At 37.3% G+C, this 20,927-nt stretch overlaps 1 protein-coding gene across 2 annotated transcripts in view; it reads left to right on the plus strand.

The window, feature by feature from the left end:
• The window catches only part of adgrl1a (adhesion G protein-coupled receptor L1a), a 232,828-nt gene that overhangs the window by 67,934 nt on the left and 143,967 nt on the right, over window positions 1–20,927 (plus strand). For both annotated transcript variants that reach the window (XM_089128282.1, XM_089128281.1), the window contains exon 2: window positions 14,537–14,702. In XM_089128282.1, coding sequence (XP_088984408.1) covers window positions 14,633–14,702 — 70 coding nt within the window. In that variant the 5' untranslated portion in view covers window positions 14,537–14,632. The remainder of the gene's footprint in view (window positions 1–14,536; window positions 14,703–20,927) is intronic.

Below are 20,927 nucleotides of genomic sequence, written 5' to 3' on the forward strand. Positions count from 1 at the left end.
CCGTTTTTTAAATTTTTCTTGGAGAAAATTTTTCTTGGGTGTAATTGCTCTTTTTGTTCCTCATAGAGTTACCTTTGTTCTGTCATATTGTTTCACACACGTATTAGTTAATAACTGATGCCATCACGCTGTATGTTCATAACCGTCAGTGTAGTAATTAGTGGGGTTTTTTTATCTTCTCATTTGATCTCATTCCTAGACTGTTCTCCAATTATAGAGTTGTGTGCTGTGGTAATGTCGTGCTATGCATACTTTGCAGTTATGTTCTAATAATGTGGAATCTAAGATGAACTTCGAGAGGGAGGTGACAGAAAGCAAACAGAGCCACATGTTAGCGAGACGAGACAGCAGGGTGAGGTGAGGTGACTAGCGCTCTTGCTCTTTGGGCTGGCAGTGACGGCTGGAGCCGTGGCCTGTTGCATCACTGAAATAAGCAGTGACAAGCTCGCTTCCCTCGTGCGATGAATTATCGCACATCCCTCCCCGTAAATTGGGCTCATTTCAAATCACATGCAATTTCCTGCTTGCATGTAGACTCCCCCGTGTGACTCCATATATGCTTGAGCCTTGTGAGAAAATTGAGATGCAGTAGTGAGTGAAGGGCACTAGGGAACGTCCTCATTGGAAAGACTTCATAATTAACGCAGTGATGCTGGATGTCAGACTCGCTCCCTCAACGCTAGCACAGGTGAAGGAGTGTGTTTATGACTATGAGTGATCGAGAGATTTTCACTGTTCAATGAGAACTAAGCAGATTTTTTTTTAATTATCATGAAAATATCACATTAATGCTTTCCCTGCCAGTTTTTGTTGTTGTTGTTGTTGTAAGATACCAGCCAGAGGCAGCATTTTTGATAATTTTCACAAAAACCTTTATCGCCCCCATAATATTTTGTTGTATTAATAGCTGAACTTGCAATACAACTTAATTAGGTACAGTTCTGCACATCTTCCAGGGTCGACATTTAATTTCGATAAGATTTGGCAGTTTTAAATGTATATTCTGTTTAAAGTTGACTATCGCGTTATTTTACGTGTGCATAAGCAATGCAATTTAAATATGAATAAAGTGAAGAAATCTCAATCTACCTATCTAACATGAATCTATCTAACTTATCTTCTTAACATGGATATATTGCTGTTAAGAATAATGAGGCTGGTTTAGGACAAGTGGAATAACAATCACATACTATTATTATGACATTAACTGCATGTCATCATAATTATTATACATTATGTAAATATAAATTAGAAATTAGTCTACAGTGCTGCTTGATTTTGTGTCACCACAAAATCATCATAAATGTACTGTATTCGATTTTTCCACAAAGTCAATAATTTGTGATCTCAAATGTTACTTGAGGAAAATATTTTTGACATGAAGATTTTCATATACAGGTTGTTTAAATTATAGGATGAATTGTTTGCATGGTTTATGCGTTAATTCTCAATGGATGTTTTAGATAAATTGGCTTTAGAAATGTAATAATATTTAAAGTTAAGGGTTGGAAGCAGGCTATAAATGATTTTTGGGGAAAAATATCTCTTTTTGCGAAAAGTTATAATGTTTTCTTTACTGTTCCTCGCTGTATTCGCTGCATATGTTGGATTTTATCTGAAGTTTTTGTTGTAAGGCTCACAAATCATATATCAAGGCTTAGATTTATTGGCCAATATATCAGTTATCAACTTCCACTTAAAAAGACGGAAGTTAATATTATTATTAACTTATTAATATGAATATTAATAAAGTGGAAGAAATATCAATCTACCAGGTTAATATAAAATTCCTTAAAAAGGAATTTTCTCTATTGATATTTCACAGGTGTTTACCTTTATTTTGATTTATGCAATGCATTGTACTGTGTTTTAGCTCACAAAAATTAGATTTTGCAGGACAGTGACAATATCCTTGAGGAAATATGCTTATTTTTTACACTGAGAAATTACACTGAAGAAATTAAGAAATTATACTGAAGTCATCAGTAAAAGCTCTATAATATATATATATATATATATATATATATATATATATATATATATATATATATATATATATATATATATATTATAGAGCTTTTACTGATCTCTTTTCTACAGGATGTCTGTTACACAGAGGGTGGTATGGTACAATTATGATCGGTTATACCATGATAACATACTGGTATATCCATGGCACTGCAGTGTACCTGAAAGACAACAGTGGCATTAACTTGGTTTTGTGAGATTCACTCATTCATCTTGATTCTCATCAGACTTCATTTCCTTTCTCTTAAAGCGCGCACTCTGAGTTGGTGCACATTAGATTAGATCAGATTAAATTACTTTAGATTGGGCACATATTATTCACTATAGTTGCCTTTTCCTAGCATATCGACTGTTTATTAGTACTTATATTAATTTATATTCTGCATTACCATATTCAAGATCCCATAACCCTACCCCTCATAACCATCACAACAACTACTATCACTTACTAGTATCAATAAGAAGCCAATAAGGAGTTTATTAAGGGAAAAACACATAGCTAATAGTCAATTTGTACCATAATCTAAAGTGTGACCGCACTCTGTTCTTTTTTTGTATCCTTGTTCCTTGTCCCTGCTCTTTCTAATGTCTTTCTTCTGCTTCTTTCTCTTCTGCGCGGTTTGAGATGAGCTTGTGTTCGCTCTCGGGTGCACCTCTCTCTCAGAGCCAGTAATCAAACACATTCTGCCTGATACATGCCCCATTACAGCCACTCTCATGTTCCATTTGCCCACCGCTCGCACAATGGTGTCATTATGATGGCAAAAAACTAGCGGCACTACTGTAGCCGCACACAGTGCTTAACACAGTCAGCACACCAAAATGAAGGATGCGGTAGAATAATTAGCACTGAGAATAAAGCAGTGTTCGTCTTAGCTGGCCAGCATACGCTCGTGTCAGTACGAGCTACACAGTTAGCGTAGTTAGCATAGCGAGTGAAACATTAGAAAATGTTTGTTAGGCACAAATGATTTGTAATTTTGTTTGTGTGAAGATTCTGATTTGTTAACTTGGCTGTGTGGGAGAATGTGTGATGTGCGGTTTGCTCGAGCTGGACGTGTGACGTTGTGTTAGTGTTGTGGATTAAAGCTTTTCTGTCATCTGAGATGATATGAGCATCAAAGAAAAAGAAAACCAGGGCTGAATTTAAAATGAAGGATGCTGGAAATAGCTATTGTTGATACAGATTTCTGTGTTTTCCCAGTGTTGATGTATTTCTTAGTGAAACAGCATACTGAAGGCCTCTGCTAGCTACTTGCTAATGCTAGCTAGAGGCAGTTTGTTGTAGTTAGAGTAGATATGCTCATTCTAGAGAGTATTTCATTAGCCAAACATCGGGATAATCACGTCATTGCATTGCGAGTCATCAGTATTTTTGGTACGTTGTCCTGGAAGAGTTTAAATTTAAAACATGTATTTGCTAAGCTAGTTTGTTTTTCAGAACTATATGAACTCAACACTTAAAAGACTAACTAGAGATGTTAAAGATGCTAATTTTTAAGTTTTTAAACTTAAAGGGATAGTTAATTTTTGGTATATTATAGTTTACCTCAAGGGCATCCAAGATGTAGGTGCCTTTGTTTCCGCAGTTTTTTCAATTTTGATATTTTCAGGTCAAACCGTTCTTTTCTGTCAGTCATATAATGCAGGTCTATGGTCACCACCTCAAAGAGCATGCACAGAGAAGTCAAAATTAAATTAAAAGTGACTCGTAAATGTAAGTACACATTGATGGCCTAAGACACGAAATGAGCGGTTTGTGTGAGAAAACAAAGTATTAATATCGTTTTCACCTCTTGTAACCACAGCCACGTCCAAGTGATCTGAGGGAGCGGGCACTTTTTTGTCTGTTATAATAAGAGGTACAAGCGATGTTCGTTTTCTCATTCAAACCGCTCGTTTCGTGTCTTATGCCATGAATCTGTACTCACATTTACGACTCAATAAATCATGTTTAATTTGGCCTTCTCTGTGCATGCTCTTTGAGGTGGTAACCATAGACTTGACCATTAAATGACTAAAAATATCAAAATTGAAAATACTGTGGAAACAAAGACACCTACACCTTGGATGCCCTTGAGGTAAGCTAAAACATATCAAAAATTAATTTCAAAGTGAACAATCACTTTAACTGTAAAGGTAGCTCTTACCTGTAACTGTTAGGCAAAGAGCGAAAATCTTCTAAGAATAAATCTTCTGCCTGTGTTTTTGTGGTAAAATCTGTAACACTGTAACTTTGTATGTCCTCTGTGCATGCATGAAAGATTTTTAAAGCAGACTCATGTCACAAGACATAAATGTTTTTTCTTTCAAAACTCAAACCTCTCCCCAGTCTATTGGTTTCGTTTATTATTGTCAAACTGCAGAAGTGGCCCGTTCTGAAATCAGTGGACGTTAGAAACTAAAAACTGAATCGCCCACATTTACTTGTCAGCAGCTCTGTTTCAACACTTGAGCTGACAGGATTAAATTTAAGTGGAACAATTAAATTATGACTGCTTTTGGCACAAAGACACAAGAGAAAATAAAAATGTATAATGTTTTCACATTTCGATTTCGATTTAAGATATATATTTCGGATCTTAATCATTTACGATGTTGATTCCGACTATAAGATATTACTGATTATAATTATTAAATGGTAAATATACAATGAAAAGTGTCATTTGGAACTGCATTCCAAATGACATTTTCCTTGTTTAATTAAATCTGGCAAAACTGAGCAGTTCTTCTTCAGCGCATTGTATTGCACATTAAGTACCTCATAAGGGAAAGGGAAATAGACTTTAGCTATGGTAAATAATGTAAATGTTGGAATTTTTTATTAAATTGTGTTAAATTAGCTTCAGGCAAACTAGTGTTTCTTTTAATTATGACAATGTAGTCTTCAAGAAATAGCAGTGCTTTTGTGTAACTCTTTATAAATCATGTATATTTTGCATTTTTCTTGAAAAAAATATAAACATGGATTGTAGCATATACTGTATAGACTGTCAGGGTAAATGCAAACGGTAACATTTTAGATAATGTTCCACTTTCTTTCTATAAATGTATGTGCATTAATTGTCTTCTGCTGTGGAAAATGGAAATTAAAGTTTATTCAGTAGTGAATGGGAATAAGGTGACTTACATTAAGTTGTTGGTTGCATCTCTTATTATTCATATAATTTAGGACAGCAACATTTCGGAAAAGTCCTGTTAAGAATAATGAGGCCGGTTTAGGACAAGTGGAATAACAATCACATACCATTATGACATTTACTGCATGTCATCAAAATTATAAATAAATATGAGTATAATATGTCACCACAAAATCATCATAAATGTACTGTATTGTGTGAGTATTCAATTTTTCCATATAGTCAATCATATGTGATCTTAAATGTTACTTGAGGAAAATATTTTCTGTTTTTTATTTTATAAAAATATTATTATTTTTTTTTTATATAAAAATATTTTATTTTAAGTGCAATTTTTTTTCTTGGCAATCACGAGATATTCCTATATACAGGTTGTTAAAATTATAGTATGAATTGTTTGCATTGTTCATGCATTAATTCTCAATAGATGTTTTAAATATTTACAAAGTAAATTGGCTTCAGAAATGTAAGATATTAAAAGTTAAGGGTTGAAAGAAGGCTATAAATGATTTTTGTGAAAAATAACAATGTTTTCTTTGCTCTTCCTCGCTGTATTCGCTGCATATGTTGGATTATATCTGAAGTTTTTGTTGTAAGGCTCACAAATCATAAATCGAGGCTTATCAGTTATTCCACTTAAAAAGACTTATCGATTATCCCTTCGTCCAAAATTTGCTGTTATTGTTCTGGTCTGCTTTGCCATCGGTTGCATGAGCACTCTTTTGAGTGTTTCTCTTCCCATATACTCCTCATAACTAAATAAACAGGCAGTGTGCAAAAGTTAAACGGGAGATGCGATTGACTCGCACAACAAAACCCACAATAACAACATGTAATATTAATCTCTCTCGCTCTCTTTCAGCTCACGTACCAATGATTACCCCACCGTCCGCCATTAGCCTCCATTGGCACGTGCACCAAAGGTTGTCGACCCCTGAGTTAAACCTACGCTGTTCCCCAGGGAAGGGTCTGAGGCTTTTAGAAGTGCAATTTATTGTGGATTATGCGGAGGAATTATTGAGCCCCACTCCATAAAGGAAAGCTTAGTGACAAATGAGACTCTGTCGGCTGGAGTGCCTATGTAAATCGCACCTCCAAAACAGAGCAGGGGACCGCGATGCTCGCTTATGGGAGAATTAGAGTAATACGTCTCCGGAAGCTTTGTGTCAGGCTCCGTGTAAGAAACAGGGAGTCTTATTACTATTAAGGGAGCATGTGAGCCTGCCGTGTTAGGACACTTTCATGGGCGGCGTCTGTAAGATGCACCACGCTTTATTACTCTTGATGTAAATGGCAGTACGACGAACCACAGTGTCAGAGTAGATTTATAGATCAATTATGGAGATCAGGAGCTAATTCGGGGATACACACACCAGTCCACCATACCAGTCTGCTGAGCTTTAACTGAATCACCTTGCGCATTAGACAGGATGAATACATTGGACACAGATAAAGCCCTCTGTCAAATTCAGTGGAAAGATTGAGGGTAACCCACCCTCATTATTCAGTAATCCGATTCATAGGCGTCTGCTAATGAGGGATTTCTGACATGCATAACGACATCAACCTGAGCGGCCCAAATTGTCCTTTTACCAAATTTGCATCTCATTAAATTGAATTTACCGGTGACTGTCATAATTTGGTCTGGTAAAACAGGAGTTTGATGGTAAAGGGCATAGAACGATACGGAGACTTGCGCTGACGGAGGTGTGCCGGAGACAATGGTATTTCACGGCATGTCTCCGGATTTGACAAAGCAAGAATCTGCTGATTATCTCCATTTGAGGGGTGATTACTTTAAAGGGGGTCAAGAGGCTAATAAATGAATTACACCTCTGGAAGCTCGTTTCCCAGCCGTGCGCTAACGGCTCGGACGGCTAATCGTAGCAATTTAATCTAGCGTTCCTGACCGGTCCGAGTGAACGATCCGTCTCTCTCTGCTTTCTAAGAGATGAAGATGCTGTCATTATCCTTGCATTGTGCTTGCCTGAAAGCCGAATAACCACAAAGTGCCAGACCGCCATTTACGAGATAAGCAGTAGCTAAGTTTACGTAGCGTTAATGTAGCCGCTGATAACTGCAAACAGGGAACCACAACCCAAACAGTAAATAAAAATGTAAAAAAAAACATATGAAGGAAATTCACTAAGAGTTAATTGCTAAAGCTGATAGCGATGTTTATTTACGCACACTGTTTACGTTTGCACTGCGCTACATGAGTTATGCTAATGGGGTGCTTTTTCAAGGTCCGCCGAGTGTGAGGTTACTGAGGATGAAGGTTTAAGCTGAACATAATATAAATTACCTTATTTACATATGCCTGTCACAGGTTGCCTGTTTTTTTTTTAACATCAGAGCTTATTTTATATGTGGCTTCCACTTCCAATTATTTTAGCTGCACAAAAACAGTCCGTTATGCTAAGCTATGCTATGCTATGCTATGCTATGAAGAGGCATTTGTTATCATGATATTTAAATAGTTTTACTGTTTATTGCATTTTGTTATTCTTCTAGTTACTTATACAGTAGCTCTATAATAAAGTGGCACACATTCACAGGATCTCTTTCTTTTGCATTGAAAAATAAGATGGATAGTACAGATATAAAGCTTCAATGATGCAAGTGCTTAGCAAACATGTAAAAACATCATTAAGCCATACAATTCCCTTAATTGTTAATATAGTTTGTTTTTTTTCCATGTTCACCATGTGGTTTTGCGATAAAAAATTGGCACTGTGTAGTGGGCAATTGCTTCTTGCCTCAAAATAAATGAACATAAATTATCGAACGAAGCAGTGAGCGGTTCCGAGCAACCTGCGGCTTGTGTAAAATAGATGTATGGCACGTCGTGCTAGATGAGTGAGTCTGCTAAGCAAATAGATAATAATGATCTTGGTGATTATAGTAATGATCTAATGTAACTGGATAATTAGGTTATTATTCGCCTTGGATCAAGGCTGTCTCCAGATAAATAGATGTTCAAATGCACATCATTCATACATCTTCCTCTCTTAGTTTATTATTTTTTTCTCTATCCATTTTATTGTTAAGATGTCGTTATTTTGTAGCTCATCTTGAAGAACATAAAAGGAGTTGTGAACTCTCTTTTACACATCTTAATCATTATTTAAACAATTTTTTTTTTTTTACCTTTTCCGCTATTAAGGTTCTTATTCTTACATATGAAGTCATTGTATGTGTGAATTGCATTTTTAAGGGTTTTTTTTTTTTTTTTTGCAATAAATGTATACAAAACCAGGACAAGGAAATGAAAGCTTTGGTGTCTTTCATTGTAAATAGTCGTTAAGATCACAAGAAGAAACATTTTGAGTCTTCAGAGGAGTTGAATCCGAGAATTATTTTTGAAATGCATGTTATTGATATTCTGAACAAGTCATCATGCACATTTCATTTAAAGTCCCCCTATGGTGCAAATCAAGTTTTTAATGTTGTTCAAATGTTACGTGTTGTTTATAGTCTCGAAAATACAGTTTTAAATCTACCTTGTAGCCAATCAGGTCAACGTGTGATCGTCAATCAGTGGATCTCTGAGCTGGTGTGAGTGAGTGGAGGCGGGGCTAATTTGCATATTGCATATAACCGCGTATACTAAATGAGGCAAGGGTGTCGAATTACATTCAAGCTATTTTAAGGCATGAAACAAAATGGAAGGAAAAAGCGAAAGGAAAAAAAACTTTCAAATATGTAATTTTTTAAATTACATAAAGTTAAAAAGTTTTCTTCCATTGAAACTTCTCTCTAGTGACATTTACTGGACTTCTACAATCAAACTCCACCCCTTTCTTTCAATCAACTCCAAGCTCACATTCAAATCTCCCTCCGTCCTCAGTCCCCGCCCTACCTTTTTTTTCACCAATTCGATTTATATAGAAAATATCTGTCGCTACTTCCGATTTATCCAAACTTTAAGAAGAAACTTTAATTTGCTCTCCTTTTAACGTCTAGGAGAAACCACTGAGACGTCAAAGAGATTAATTGATTTTTCTTTCCTGTGGGATCCCCTGGATTCGAGCAAGAGCCTATCCTCCTATCTCTCTGTATTGGGAGAAATATTACCATCCTCTTCACTGGAACAGCAACACTGATGATAATGGTGGATCAGATCAGAGCAAAAGGTCAGTCACTGCCCTAAGGCAAGCTCATAGTGAATACCCACACTGCACTGCTCCCCTCTCAACCAGCACAGCCTCCCAGGACCGCCTGCTGTACCTTATTCTTTTGCTCTCTACCCTGTCTCTCTCTCTCTCTCTCTGTCTTTCCCATCCGTCCTTTATCAGCTGGGACCGCGGGAGAGCCATTGTACCAAGTGCATATAGAAGCGAGATCAAAAGAGAGAGGTTGAAAGACAATTTTTTTCTTATTAACAGCTACAAAAGCGAGGGGAAAAAATAGATATGGTGGAGCCTCCCGGGAGGGGAGCATTTTTTGACCATTAGTAACATGCAGACAGCAGGAGGAAGGGCTCTGTGCATACTTCCCATGTTTGTTTTCCCTTTTCTACCTCCCGGACTTTGATGCTTTGACCTGCCCGCACGCGAGCGGGCTGTTTTCTCTGTTATGGCCGATTTTATTGGTCACTCTCTTCTCTCGTGCCAGTGGCTGTGGGGTTTTGCTGTGCCACAGGAGAGGAGGGTAAATATCAGAGAAGGTCATGGGGAGGAGAGAGGGAGGATGGAGTGATGACTGGAATAAACGAAGGAGAGAGTAGGAAGAGAGAACGGAATGGGATGGATCAAAGGATGTGCGAAAGGGCTGCCAAACTTGACTTTCCACGGGGTGTGCAAGAACGTGAAATCAAAATTGATGATTTTTTTAAAGAACCCCTGAAGTCGTTTTGATGATTCATCTTGTACTCAAGGGCATTTGTAAAAAATCAATCAATAAATAAATAACGTCCAATTTTGTCCCGCCCCCTCATATCAAGTTATCATCAAAGAATCCTGAAATAAACGTATCACGGTTTCTACAAAACTGTTATTTTAAAGGTGACATATTATGCCCCTACTCACAAGATGTAATATAAATATATATGGTAGTCCCCAGAATGTGTCTGTGAAATTTCAGCTCAAAATACCCTCCCAGATCATTTATTATAGCTTGTCAAAGTGCTTTCTTTTTTGTGTGTCCCTTTAAATGCAAATGAGCTGCTGCTCTGTTTCTGGGGGATTTCTGTTGAAAATAAAATTAATCCACTGCTCTCTTGTCTCATCTGAGGCTGGGACACTAAACAGTGGTTAGTGCTCATCTTTGCAGAGACGACAGAACAGTTTGCATGCTTTGCTCAAACATTTGCCATTACGTTAGATCTGGTTACACTGTTGCAAAAACCAAATGGTGACGCCGGGTGCAAATTTAATATTAATATTATGCAATTTTACACGTTTAATTTATAATAAGATCTCCTGATCCCCTTTCCTACATCAGACGGAGAGCAAAATTTAAAGCGGCATTATGACATTTTTGGAATTTTGCTCTCGGGGTCCCCCTACAGTTGGGAAACAGTATTGTCTTCTACTACTGTCGCAAAATCTGCCATGGTTACACTAGGAATACACGCGTGCATTTGTTGACAAGCGATACCGCTGAATTCTGCAGAAGGAAGGAGTTCTCACATCTTGTGTGAGATGTCTTCATCCAAGGTACATTGTCATATATTTCTGCATGTCCAAACGTCAAAAGATCGCGTAGCTCACGTTTACAAGCCAGCGTCTTTATAGTAACGTTAGCCTGTTGGCTACTGTTTTACATAATGGATATGCTAATTCCATGTCTGTGTGGTAGATAATAGCTATATCGTCAATATTATAATATCAAGCTGCAGTGAATCTGCACATTTAAAAAATCGATTTGCATTATAGCCTGAGGCAAGACACTTTCACCAGAAAAATAAATAACAAACATGACTTGGCTCTACAGGGATGCTTGAGTGTGTTAAGCGCCCTCAAAAGAAAGCAATGCGGTCTACATTGGATGTGGCGAGGGACGAAGCTACACAACACATTACTAACAATAAACTGATCACATACGTGCTCTGTTTCTGACGCACTTCACATTTGCTAGGCGGGGGAAGATTGATGCACCGGACCATAAAAAAATCACTCGTTCGCTCATTTTGGCCTACCCCAAAAGTTTTACCTTTAGGAGCGAGGACCTCTTGGATCGGTCGGGCACCCCTCCCCCCCTTTGGGTCACGCCAGCGAGCTAATGCTGGACCAATATTGATCCCCGTCCAGCTTTATATTTTGCCACTCTCCCTTTTTCTCTTTCTACTGTCCTCCGACAAAACCTTTGGCTTCTTGGTTTTACTTGCTGCTTCAGCAATGACAACATACAGAGGAAAAAAACACTTGTTGGGCTCTCACGTCGGAATTTGAGGAAGTGGGGGAAGTGACGTATGGCGTAAAGCAGTCGAATTTTGTAGTTCTTTTTGTGCTTGGTTTCCTACCCGCACCCCAAAGTTACAGAGTGCCAGTAAAAGCGATACAAACTCTGTCAGGCTATGGCAGACCTGTCATTCAATCTATTGTAAGTCGATGTGCCATCGCAAGGGAAAAATATTATAAACGTTGAAAAAGTTGCATAGTGCTGCTTTAATGTTTCATGTTTTCTGGGTTGGAAGATGCACTGGGCACCTGATTATAGCACTTAAACATGGAAAAAGATGTTCATGATATGTCCTGTTTTTACTGTATTTTTAATCAAATACAGTAAATGCTGCCTTGGTGAGCAAAAGAGATTTCTCTCAAAGACATTCGAAAATCAAATGTCCCTGGTCTAATTATGCATGATTCTGTTTTTGTTTTTTTTTTCAAACTTTTTGTGCTTCTAAATTGATTTTCTTTTCTGATGTAACCAAGGCCATGCAGGAAAGTAATTAACAAAAATATATTATTTATCTATTTTCAATTAGCCAAAATGCAGCACTTGATTTCATTATATCCCACTGAATATTCTGTTTTACTTGAAAGTTGGTCCAATTATGAAAGTTAAATAGGTTGCAAGCTTGACTCAACCTTGGTGATTGTATCTGAACAATCTGTTACATTACTGTCTGTGTTTAGTGGTCTGGCCTACATTACGGGACCAAAATTGGCCAAACACTTTCCAACATGAGTGGGAAAGCTCAGAAAGTTTTCTGTGAGGGGTTTATGGGTTATGGGATTGTAAATATTATTAGCTAAGTATTCAAATCATTTAGAGTACCTGTGTGTTTGTATAAACATCCCTGTTTTTATTTTAGTCTTCAGTTGAAGAATTCTTCAAATTTTTATTATTGGCAATCTATTTTTCACATCTATGACTAGGGAAGATCAATGAAAAGAGTGGGCAGAGGGTTATGGGGATCAAAGCAAATCCCCTTGAAGAGACACACAGGCACACACACACACACACACACACACAGGTTCTCCTCCCTATAAACGCACTGTACGGTCTGTCTGTTCTTTCTGAACGCACAGCAGGGGCAGCATTAGCTCTAATAATTCAATGCATTTCTGTCGTTTTTTCTTTTCAGCCCTGAAGGAAGAGCAGCCTCCAAGAACAAATGAAAGAAACTTCCAGACTGTGATTTATTTCATTAGGCAAATGAGATGTGTGAGCCCTCTGGCAGTACTGACTCGAAAACTGTCCACTCTCTCTCTCACACACACTTCCTGAGCCTCTTTATACCTTTGCATATCTCTCTCGTCTAAACGTGCACAGAATGGCCACTCTTGGTGTTTGCATGGTGCATGTCCGGCGGACAGCCGTACGTTCACATCCATGCATATGTAGCACGTCACGTCCAATCAAGCTCTGAAATGACTGGAACTGAAGTGTTTGCCAGGGAACAGCTGTTGCTGTGTTAGTGCAGAACAAAATGGCCGCCATTCAGCTCTAGCCGTCTAACTGTACCTGACCGATGTCAAGTGTGCGTCGAGAGCTCCTCTCAATTATTTTGACTAAGTGTGATGTGAAATAGGCTGTGTGGAGCCAGAAAACATGGATCAGGTCAGAGCTTCAACAGAAAAACTATATTTACAGTTTACCTGGATGCGAAAACTGGCTTTTCATTTTTGAAAGTGATCTTTCCTTTCACGTAATCGCATAGAGTATGTTTTGGGCCTCAGTCCAAACAATTCATTGGAATTCACAGAACATGATATGTTTCGCTTTTGTTTATTTGGTTACTACTGGATTATAGGTGAACAACGACACCAGGGAAGAGATGTTGACATGTTAGCACAGAACAAAATGGCCGCCCTTCAGCTCTAGCCATCTAACTGCAGCTGACCGCCGCCAAGTTTGCACTTCTGCCACTTGGAAGTGTGATATAAAATGGGCAACAAAATGGACTATTTCTATTTAACTCAGATTATCTTCGAATGATCTCTCCACCATTACAATAGTCAGCCTAAAAGAGTAAATTGACCGTAGGCCGGGACAGATTGCACTAATAGCTGGTAATGGATTGCGTTTGGAAAATCTTGAAAAATCAAGATTGCTTGTCTTTTACATGTTTCTGGCTTCATATAGCAGCATATGTTTTGGTTTGTTTGTTACTACTAAATTATTGGCAAACAACCACACAGGATAGTTGTGTTTGACAAGGAACAGGTGTTGCCATTTTAGTTCAAGAACAAAATGGCCGCCATTCAGCTCTCTAACTCCACCTGACTGCCGCCGAGTTTGCAAATTCTGTCTCGTTTTGACAGAATGGACCGAATTCCAGAAAAAAAACCTACTGTTCACACAGATTCTTTTCAAACGACTGCTCCACGATGACAACTGTCGACCTAAAAGAGTAAATTGACATACACGGTGACGTTAATTAAACACCTGCTAATGAATTGCATTTGGACTCATTTTAGAATATAACAACACATGGAATCGAGCTAGTATTGTATTGTTTGCATTTTTCTAGCCTCAGTCTAGACAATTCTCACAACTATCTATTCAAACAGCATGTTTTGCTTTTGCTTATCTGGTTACTTATGAATTATTAGCAAAAAACGACACATTTTTCGACACACAAGGAAACACATTTTGACATCTTAGCACGGAACAAAATGGCCGCCCTTCAGCTCTAGCACGTGTAACTCCACTTGACCGCCGCCAAGTGTGCGACAACAGCTCCACTCAATTATGTTGAATCAGTGCGACATGAAAAGGGCCGTGCAGAGCCAGAAAACATGGGTCCGGTCAGGGCAACAGTTGGCATCTCGCTTTGACTGAATGAACAGAATTACTGGGGTTCTTATTTTATTTTATTGAGCCGCAGAAGGGAATGGCCGACAGTGAGAATTTCGGTCCTGCTATTAGTATTGATCTCTCTTTCTAATTTGTCTCTCTGGTTCTCTTCTCACCAGGTTCTCCATCAGCGAGAGGGCGTGAGGGAAGGAGTGCCCCACATTCAAGCGCCCGCTGACCGCACTCCCCTCACCACCCTTCGCTCCGTCCACAGCATGGCTCTCTCTCTCTGGATCCTCTTCACGTGCACCATCGCCCTGAGCAACATCAGCCCCTCTGCACAGGGTTGGTACTCCACCTATTTCTCTTCAGATCATTTCAGAATTTGTTGTTGTTTTTGTTGGAATTTCAGATATGGTTCATTTACATAAAACCAGATTAGTACACAAGTACAATGCATACATTTTCTGTTACAATTGAGGTAAATTCTGTACACGAGGGGGCGGACGAGAAGCCTACTGTTGTCTTTGCCATTAAGGCAGATATGTTACTACTGACGGCTGCGTTTAACTACACTTTAAGACATGTGCTTCCCCACAGATGAATCCCTGCTTCCATTTTGAAGTGCATTTGATAAACCGCTATTGAATCTTAAATTCCAAAATAGCCTTTTAGTCTTTGCTATTTTCTGTTTTCTGCACTTATCATTCGTAGCATACCTTCTAATAGTCCCAATAAGCCTTGTGCTTTGTTATATTTAATAAGCCTGAGCTTTCAAATTCTGCCGCTCAGTTTTGATTATTATATCCAAAAATAAATGGCAGTTGAATGTGGACTTTGTTGTTAAATGTAACCTTTAATGAAATGCTGAATTAACTTAACTTACATGTATGTTTACAGCATTGAGAGATTTTGAGAAAATGATATGCACCGAATTGATATTGAATCAAAATCTGAATCAAATCAAATCAAGAGCTTGTGAATTGAATCAATTTGTGAAAATCGGTGTCAATACCCATCTTGAGGATTTTTCTTTGGTGCGGACCTATTAAAAACACGCGCTTTAATTAACCATTTCCAATTAACCATTTATTAAACAATCCATTTATTGACTACAGATGGATACCTTTAAGTTAGAAGTGCCATTTGAAGTTATTCTGGCACTTCTGCCTCTATAAATGGGCCAGTGTGGATGCATGTGAGTTGACTGTGTGTGTGTGCTAGATAAAGGGACCCATGTGGCAGTAAAGCTGGTGTGGATACGGTGGGCCTGAGGCCTGTGGACGGGGGATGTAGCAGGGGTCTGTCCAGCTAGTGCCCTTCCACTCTGACACCACCGCACCATCTGCCTCTCTGCGGGGCCCGTGCCAGGCCTAGAGAGCAGGGAAGCGTGCAGCGTTTGCTTGTCCAGGTGTATTTAGTGGCCGCTGTATTTCCCGTGTTTAATTTGCCTGGTTCTGCTGCTGTGAATTGATGTGATGTACTCAGTGTTCCATTGGACACGTTTTGGCCCCGAGCACGGAGCTGCTTCATCAATGTGTTGTGTGTGTGTGTGTGTGTGTGTGTGTGTGTGCATGAGTGCCTCCAGCTGTCTCTGTGACCTGGCTCTGGATTAATAATGCATTAATAATCAATTGAGTGTTATCAAGGTTGTGCTGCTGCTAGCGCGGGCAATTTGGAGAAATAAGGAAGCCTTCGTTCCTCTATGGGCTCATTGATCGCCTTGTGTTGCCATTAAAGTGTGCCACAAATAACACATACTCACACAGAGCACATAATTCTGTTTCTCATTTCTGCTGTTCTCGCCGCTGGTGTGTGTGTGTGTGTGGATGGATGCATAGACTGTGTTTATAAGGGAGACTGAGGCTAGTTGTAACGATTTTATACTCCCCACACACACACACACACACAGAGAGAGAGAGAAAGAGAGAGAGACTATAAATATATACATTCATAATGTTACAACAGGTTCCCATTTCAAATAAATGGTGAATCAAACTTTCTATTCCTCAAAGAATTTGAAAAAAATGTCTCACAGTTTCCACAAAAATATTAAGAAACTGTTTTCAACTTTGATAATAATACGAAATGTTTCTTGAGCATCAAATAATTTAGTATGACTTTTGAAGGATCATGTGACGCTGAAGACTGGCGTAATGATGCTGGAAATTCAGCTTTGACATCACGTGAATAAGCCACATTTTATAATATATTTTAAATCGTTTATTTTCACAATGTTACTGTTTTACTGAGCATGAGATATTTCTTTAAAATAATTATGATTATTATATATTATTATATATAATAATTATAAAAATTAGACAAATCTTACAACCCCAACGTTTTGAATGGTATAGAATTAGAAATTAACAAATATTTACACATTTTGGTCTTGTCTCATTGGTACAAGTACTTATTTTATTTCGGAGCATATATTTAATTTGACCTCCTGAGATTTACAGTTAACATTTTCTGTATGTCAAGATACTTGATGATACTTGATTTTCTTCATGCTGCTCAAGTGCTGCTTACAGTAAAGAAAAAAAGAAAAAAAAAATACTAATATATTATGAATTTCATGTTATTTTTTTTTTCAAATTGTTATGATGACAATATAATTTGTGATAAAAACAAGTGAGACTTTCCAACGCATTCTCATCCTTTAACGTCATATAGAACGCTAGTGTCAAAACGGCGCTATACTACGCACATGGCACCCGTTATCGTTAATATAACACGTGCTGTGAGGGCTAAGTTTAGGTGTGGGGTAGGGTGTACGTGTCATATTCACGCTAAAGGATTTATAACGTCTTGGGTTCGCGTGTTATATTAACGATAAAGGGAGCCATGTGCGTAGTATAGCGCCGTTTTTGCATATAGCGTTCTATATGACGTTAAAGGATGAGAACGGGCTGGACTTTCTTACCCTAATATATATATATATATATATATATATATATATATATATATAGTTGATAAATTCTATTGTTATTTTTTATTACCGATTACTTAATTGTATTTATTTGGTTTAAATGGGTAATTAAAATGGATGTTAATTAGAGAAAATGGGTGTTATCTCCCTTATTAAAAAAATCAACACACACTCTAATTAATGTGCATAATCAAAACTTGAGTTAGTAAACTGGAAATGTGTTTTTTTTATTATTATTATGGTAGATTATTTTTCTCGTTTTTCTTTTGTTTGTTTGTTTGTCCCCTCAATTTTTACAGAATATGCTAAGAAAAAGAAAAAAAACGAATATACATGCAATAATACAGTTAGGTGATTTTCATGTTTTGATTCCAGTGTTTAAATGTCAAAACTAATAATGCGTGTTTCGATTTATATATGGACAGACGCACTTCCTCAGAAAAACATCCCACATTCTGATCCCCTTAATACTGCCTTTAGTCCACATTTTCACAGTCTAATTTCTTCCTCTAGTCTAACACCGTCTGGTACACTAACAGCTCACTCAAACGTTCTCATATTTTTACTCAATCTAATACTCTGACGCCTCCATATGACACTCTCACATCTCGCATAAAATCACTTCTCAGTCTGACGCTCACCCCTTGATCTCACACTCTTGAATCACAGTGGAATTTTCCCTCTCTGTAGCCTAGTATTGTCACTCTTCACTCTAATGCTCACTCATTTGTCAAATATTCTCCCTCGAAGACTTCATTTATGGCTTTTGGATTGAGTGAGACCTTGAGATGTTGAGTGACACAAATTAATGTTGAACATCGCTCACCGTTGCACGAATGGTTTCATGCCGCTCTCAAGTATCGCAGCACCGCCGGTGATTTTCGGACCCTTTGATTGGTCCGCTGAGAGGACTTGTTTTCTTGTACTTTCGAACAGGGTAATCAGTTTGAAGTCAACACAAAGTGCTGTTTGCAGCCCATTTTACTTCTGCAATCTGATGTGTTTCTGATTGAAACCAAATCTTCAACAACAAACAAATGTAGCATCATAACTTCAAACCCTTCAGTTATTGATTTGATGGTGAAACACTGGTATTACTCATGTGCCTGCAGAGAATATGTGCGTGCTAGCCTTCGGCAGAACATATAGAATGGGGGAGTATTTTGTTTTCATAGGGTGCACACATTTTTAAGATCTGAGAAACAGACTTTCGCCAAAACGATAACATCTCATATGTATTATTACTATAGTTCTAAATTAGCACCAAGACACAAGATTGTCCGTCCTACAAACCCGAGGCACGAAAGCTTTCAATTAAATTTTCAAACAACACAATAATAAAGACAATACATACCAAATAGCAATCTGTAGCATATTGATTTACAACAAAAAACTTTGAGTGTACTCACTCCCCATTCAAATATTTGAAAGCGGCGCGCCTATATATAGCCTAATTATGATTCAAGTTCCGTTTTGTATAATAATGCGTTAAATATTAATCTTCTCTTCATCGGTGGACGTTGAACCAACTCCAGGGTAAGTCTGAGGAGATGCACTTCCCATTTAAAAACACATTTAAATAGAATTCCTTGGAAATAGTTTCAAGTTCTATGTCACTGCACCAACTACACATAACTTATTTGTTAATAAAACATCTACATTCACAAATGACTTTTAATTTGAAGTGATTGTATACTGCTCAACGCTGCTAAAACACTTCGCGAACTGAAAGCCTTGTGGTTTTTCAGAGAACAAACACAGACACACACTGAATCGTTTGCCAAATATGCTGTTATTACGGTGAAAGGGGATCTTAGACCAGTAGTTACGGTCAAGTTTTCTCTCTAAAAGCAATCAGAAGCAGCAGACAGTGGTTTGAGTGAGAGAATTTCACAATAGTCTTGAGTCTTTGGCCAGGGGAAGGTAAGCCCGGCTCAGTCTTACACACACTCAGCTTAATTCCTGATTCACATGTCTTAAGATAATGTGTTATTTTTTATTTGTATTTTTTTATTAAGGAATCAATATAAAAAAAAGAGTACAAGTAAACAAACATAACAGTAAGAGAAAAAACAAACAAACAAACAAATGAACATACAAACAAACAAAATAATAATACAAAAGGAGAAAAGTGAGCCAACATATACAAATATACAATCAAAATCGACAGATGGCAATACGGATGCATCTATATCTCTCTTACCTACACGTATAAACCCATACACGTGCATACATATTCATACACACATATCTGCATGTATACACACAAACCCATATATCCATACATATATACATACATATACATAGACATACATTCATATATATATACATACATACATACATGCATCCACATACAAAAATATATACATACATACCTACATATACACATACACATACCCTCATACACACGTACACAAAAAAAATAAATAAATAAAAAAAATATTAAAAAAATAAGGGGGAATAAAAATTTTTTTTTTTTTAATTTTTAAAAAGATAATGTGTTATTTAAAGTTATTGTTGTTGTAGCTGAAGACGTTTTATTATGTAATACTTGAATAGCCACATCCACAGAAATAGTGACGGGCCTGTAACCACTAAAGTCCTGACAGAAACATTTGCCTATATCTTTTCACCTAGCTGCCTATAATAGATGTCACAATGGATTTATTGATTTGGCAGTAGTTTTCAAGTAAAACCCCTTTGGCTTTTCCACCATCCACTCAAGAAACATAAATTAGACTTGGTCCTCTAAAACAATGGTCCAAAAGAATCATTTCTCAGATTTGTTCTTTTTAAAGCTGCTGTGTCATGTTTGAAGCTAAAATGCAAAAAATGCAGTTTATTGTGCAGAGACAACTATAAAAAAGCCGGATTTACTTTCTGAAACACCGTGGCATTTTTAAGGATCACCCTTGAGAGAGACGACAAATCAACTTCTGGTTCAACCAATAGAGTGAGTTTTCCTAAAATTCTTTGCGAGTGGCTTCCTTTACACTATTGGAGATGTGGAGAACTTAATAAGCTTTCTGTCGTGCCATTCGCAAAGTTTACCTGGCGCTTTTAGTTTTTTTTTGTTTTTTTTTTGCCAACTTAGGTACACTGTAAAACAATATTTTCAAGATTTGTGATCACAACATATTTTCTTTTGTCAAATCAACTTTATAATAATTTATTTAGTTGAGATAACTTATTATTTTGAGTTTCTGATGATTCAATTAATCTCCTTCATTGTATTTACTCACTTTTTCCAGTTCAATCAGCTTAATTTTAAGGCAACCCAGGTTACTTACTTTTTTAAGTTAAACCAGCACTATTTTTTCAAAGTGTAGTAATCACAACATTGTTTTTCTTTTGTCAAATCAACTTCAATAATTTATTTAGTTCAGATAACATATCATTTTGAGTTTCTGATGATTAAATCATTCTCCTTCATTGTATTAACTCACTTTTTCCAGTTCAATGAACTTAAAATTTTAAGGCAACCAGGTTACTTACTTTTTTAAGTTAAACCATCAAGATTTTTTTACAGTGTAGGGTATATTATAATTTTTAATGAAGATAATAAATGGAATCATGATGACAATGCCGACTTACAGTGTGTCCCTCAGGCTTAACTTATGTGATTGGTGCCATACACT

Source organism: Pimephales promelas, chromosome 3 (assembly GCF_988280905.1).
Source record: "Pimephales promelas chromosome 3, fPimPro1.hap1.1, whole genome shotgun sequence".
Classification (NCBI taxonomy): Eukaryota; Metazoa; Chordata; class Actinopteri; order Cypriniformes; family Leuciscidae; genus Pimephales; species Pimephales promelas.